This window comes from Lolium rigidum, chromosome 3 (genome assembly GCF_022539505.1).
Source record: "Lolium rigidum isolate FL_2022 chromosome 3, APGP_CSIRO_Lrig_0.1, whole genome shotgun sequence".
Classification (NCBI taxonomy): domain Eukaryota; kingdom Viridiplantae; phylum Streptophyta; class Magnoliopsida; order Poales; family Poaceae; genus Lolium; species Lolium rigidum.
In genome coordinates, this window is record NC_061510.1 from 41,314,127 (window position 1) to 41,319,123 (window position 4,997).

Genomic DNA, 4,997 nt, shown 5'->3' on the forward strand with positions numbered 1-4,997 from the left:
TGTCTGAAACTTGTGAAAAATTATTTAGTGTTTAAAGTATGTGTCGCAAAGTTTCACATATGTTTCTCACGTGTTTGTGAAACTTGTGAAATATTTTCTACTATTCAAATTTTGTTGCAATTATGTTTTAGTTCTGTCAAAAGGGGGACAAGTAGTCTCACCAATCTCAAAACATAGACTGTGGTGGATGGCACTCTGACACATACTGTTGCCGGTAAACATGAGTTTTCGCGGTCTCTCCATGTTAGTAAATTTACGTCATCCAAATGATGTTTTAAAATGAAGGAACGTTCTCCACATAGGAGAAATTATACTACAAGTGATTAAGACTTACGAAAATCTCCATAGTGGGCTGAGATATAGGCAACCCAAATTATCATTCTGTAATAATACATAATAGTTTGGAATTATGCTTCCGTCTTGTCTTTTTTCCTACAGTGACATCACGGTCGTAGCTTCCCTGCAGCTCGTCCACCAGCTTCAGAAGTGCCATGTGGGACATGCCACCGTCGCTGACCGCTAACTTGGCCTCTTGGCGAGCCCACGCGGCCCTAGCCCGCATTTCTCGGCCTTCCTTGCTGCCGGCATCCATCAGCCTCCTTACCATCTTCTCCACCTCCGCTCTGTCGACTACAACCTTATTGTCGACGATGTTCATCCTGAAGCCGGCTCCAATGATGTCGGCGACGTGCTTCGCGTTGAGATGTTGCTCCGCCATCATCGGCCACGCCAGCACGGGCTTCGCCGCCGCGAGGCTCTCCATTACCGAGTTCCACCCGCAGTGGCTGACGAACCCTCCCACAGCACGATGCGCGAGCACGCTCCTCTGGGGAACCCACCCGCGGATGACGCGTCCGTGGGGCGCCACGTCCACCGGCGACGACCAGTTCTCCGACCGGACGGCCCAGAGGAAGGGGTGGCTGGACTGCACCAGCCCGCGCGCCAGCTCGTCGAGCTGCTCGTCGGAGACGTGGGCCTGCGTGCCGAAGGACACGTAGACTACCGGTTCCGTGGTCTTGTCAAGCCAGGGGAGGCAGCCCTCCGGATCCAGCTCCTCCTCGCGCTTCATGCTCTCCTTGCCGGCGGCGAGAAATAGCGGCCCCGCTAGCCAGGCGCGGGCGTCTGGCTGGTAGAACGACTCGAAGGGCGCCACGTAGTCCTGGTCCACCATGGCGAAGCTGTTGACCAGGACGCCCCAGCTGTGCACGTCCGACTCACCGATGTCTTCCATCACGAACCGGACCACCGGGTCGTCGCGGTCGGAGATCTTAGCTATCGTATCCGGCACCTCCATCGCCGTGATCTTTACGTGCTCCGGCATACGGGGCACGTGGAAATCGCCGCAGCCGGGCGGTGGCGGGCCACTCTCGATGAGGGACTTGCTTATGGCCATGGAGAAGCAGGACATGCCGTGGAACACGACGCGGCGGACGCCGGCGTCGGTAGCGACGCGGTGCGTGAACCCGAGGAAGAAGTCGGAGACGAGGACGAGCGGTGGGGACGGCGACGAGAGCGACGCCAAGAGGTCGGCGAATGGAGCCCGCAGGAGCGCCGTGGCACGCAGGAACGTCGGGTAGAGGGCCGGGCTGGGGAGGGCGTCCGTGGACTCCACGCCGGCCGGCAGTGGCGGGAGCGACGGGAATGGGAGAACGGCGATGCGAACTGACGACGGGAGGCGGCTTCGCGTGAAGGCGAGGTTTGCGGGTGTGGTGACCATGGTGACGCGCAGGCTCTTGTGGTGCACGGAGAGCGCCGTAGCGAAGTGGAGCAGTGGGATCGTGTGCCCTTTCGCCATGAACGGGAACACCACGATGTGGTTGCGGCCGACGGCATGTTGCGCTGAACCGGCACCGTTGGTGGTGGTGGTGGCCATGGCAGGGCCTTTTTTGTGTGTGGTTGGGTATACTGAAGGGAGTGCTGCAGACTTCGTACATAGATGAGTAATATGATGGAGATTCGAATACACAAACTTGATTTAATACAGACAAATCGGAGGGAATCCCCCTCTTTTTCAAAGACAGAACACAAACTTAATTATTTATTGGGCATTAGGTCATCCGTGTCTTCCGGTATAGTTTTCGATACGGACAACAGTACATGCTGAGATCTAAATCGTAGAAGTTGAGCAGCGTCGTAGAGGCTACTCAAAGTGGTATCATTTAAAATGGGCTCGTACCACAGCGTCCCAAACGGTATTGGCCAATTTTCGAGCCCAATAGAATCGCCGGCAACCCCGTGCCGGCCCCTTCGCCAAGGGCGCGAATCGGGCGCGCCGGCAGCTCGCGGAACGACGGTTTTTGCGGGTGGGGCGCCTTGTTAGCGAGGGGACGCGGCGGTTCGCATCGGAAACGACGCGGGGAGGTTGGTCATCGGCGTTAATGGCCTCCCGCGCGGAAACCAAAATGGCGAGGGCGGCGACTGGCCACGCGGCGTCCACCTACCTTACCCACGCGCCTTCAATGCGCGTCCGCCGCCTCCCTTAAAACCCCACCGGCGCGCACTTCTCTCATTTCCCCGCCGTCCAACCCTAGCCGCCGCCGTCCTCAACCTCCGCGCGAACCACCACCCACACGCACCCCGCCGACGCGATGGCGCACAACGACCAGGCCGGCGGCAGCGGCAGCGGCATGCTCCGCTCGACGTAGCTGGCGTTTGACGAGGCCGACGTGTTGTACTAGCACCGCATCCCCATGCCAGAATAGTACAAGTTGCCCCACAGCTGGTACGTCTCCAAAGGCGGCTTCGTCGTGCCGCTGCCGCCACTGCGAGAACCGCAGACGCTGGCCCTCGCCAGGGAACGGCGGGCCGAGATGACGCTGGAGGAGAGGAGCCTGTCGGAGAACGCCGTCGATAGCCCATCCTGGGCAGGGCGCTTCGAACACGAGCGCGCCGTCGAGCTCGCGCGGACGGACAACCCCTCGGCCGGCCGCTTCAACAACGTCGGCCGTCGTGCCTGGTGGTACGGCTCCGTCGATGACACGCTCCGCGAGTACGGATTCCGGCCACGCGTCCGCGGGCAACGGGAGCCGCTATACTTCCCGCAGGCGGCGAACATGGCGGCGCCGCCAACCACGCAGAGGGTGCCGGAACGGACCACGGCGTTCGAAACCTCACACACTGGATCGTCTGCCGTTGGGCGCACGCGTTCGGCCGCGCTCGCGCCTCCTTCCACCGGCGCAAGCGGCCCTCCGTGGCGACGGCGACTAGGCGGAGTTCCCCGCCCTACAGTACATTGTCGGCCGCTCCGTCGACGAAGACTACAGGCATATCGCGATCGACCAGCGGCAGGCGGCGTGGTCCGCCAGGGACCACGGCGCCAACTACGTCGACCTCGCTGGACCATCGGAGTTGCCGGCGCCAAAGGAGGAGAAGGCCGACGACATCGACAGCTGGTCCTTCGGGTCGCCCAGCGGCGACGAACTGGACTTCACGCCTTCGACTCCCCGCACCGCTAGATGTTGTTTTAGTTTTAGTTTGAATTCGCGTTAAATTTGTACAAATTTCGTTCGAACTTCGTACGAATATCGTTTTCAACATTTGAATTTGATTTTCTAAATATATCGGGACCGCTGGTTTGAGGGCGCCGGGTCCCCAAATAGACGATGATGTGCCGGCGTCCCCCAAAAGGAGGTGCCGACGCCCCTGCCGGCGCCTATTGGGGTACTTTAGATATTTACAGGTCATCCATATCTCTTCGAATAGTTTTTTGATACTGACATTGAATTGGAATAGTATACTTCTGAGATAAGATACATGATGTAACTAACATACTAATCAAAATTTGTGGAAGATGGTATGTTAACGCTGAGAGATGGAGTAATTACCATAACATAATCTCAGGAGTCAACTGAATGATGTGATTATCTATTGTGCTATATTGTAGCATATGTCGGCCATAATATGAAAATATAAGGATGTAACACCCCAATTTTTACACTTTAGGCAACATCATATCATTCATATGCATTTCATATATTTTTTTCAACTCTTCAATTAAAAATATTCCATCAATTGTTCTCTGTAAAAGCAGAGTGGGAAACCTGTGATGAAATTATTTTCAAAGTGTAGTAATGTGGAGAATTAAACCTCCCGATGTCCTATTTTGGATAACCTCATTTACATTTTTTTTCTGAAGTTTAGTTGTGCCTGTGTTTTGTACCATTCCCAAACAATTTTCCAAAGAAACATAAAAAAAAGATATAAAAAAGGGCAGCCTAATTGGGCCGACCCAGCGGACCGAACCAGCCCAGCCATGAAGCAGCCCGAGCACCGCTCCCTTTTTTTCCATCACTCGCTGACAGGTGGGCCTACTTAAGGTTTTGGCTACTGGATTGATAAAATTTACCGGAGGGGGTCGGTATTTTGGGTTACCGGGGTTACCGGAAAATTCCGCCCATTTTCGGACGAAAATTCTAATCTTAATTTCAATTAAAATTAACTTTTCAAGTAAATGATGCCGAAAACCTACCATTTAGCACGTTGGCCTTGATGGTTTAGTGGATGTTGTTTGTACCAGTCTTTGCTGCCGTTAGAGGTTCGATTTTTGGTAGCTGTATTTTTTATTTACATGTACTTCATATGCGAATCAAAACTTCAAAAAATATAAATAGAATTGTTCCACGGTAGGAACTGTACCACTGTGCTAGGATGCTTGGTTTGCCCAAATGTGCGATAGACGTTTTGTATACTTTTAACAGTTTGAACCAATCCGAATATTTTCAGCCGATAAGAGAATTTTATCGGGAGGGGTCGGTAAAATTGGTTACCAGGCGGTAATTTTTCCGTAACCAAAACCTTGGTCCCACCAGCCGGAGGCTCCTTCAACCTCCTGCCGAAACCTCCACGCGCCCCCGCACCCCACGTCGCCCACGCCCCGTACTCCCCCTCACTCTCTCTCTTTCAAGCCAGAGCCTCACTCTCTCTTTTGACCCTACCCGCCTCCTCTATCGTGCCGCCAGGCTGCGGAAACCGCTCTCCGGAGTTGCCACTGACGCCAC

General features: G+C 54.8%; 1 protein-coding gene across 1 annotated transcript; it reads right to left on the reverse strand.

Annotated features, from left to right (window-relative positions):
• Positions 1 to 376: 376 nt before the first annotated feature.
• Positions 377 to 1,819, reverse strand: LOC124694729 (anthocyanin 3'-O-beta-glucosyltransferase-like). Its single transcript, XM_047227681.1, has one exon. It carries the CDS (start codon positions 1,793 to 1,795, stop codon positions 377 to 379), a length of 1,419 nt encoding a protein of 472 aa, XP_047083637.1. The 5' UTR covers positions 1,796 to 1,819.
• Between the last annotated feature and the right edge of the window lie 3,178 nt (positions 1,820 to 4,997).

What these genes read in the sequence shown, in the direction of transcription:
- LOC124694729 (XM_047227681.1), bottom strand. Translation starts at nt 1,795, where the DNA reads ATGGCGAAAGGGCACACGATCCCACTGCTCCACTTCGCTACGGCGCTC.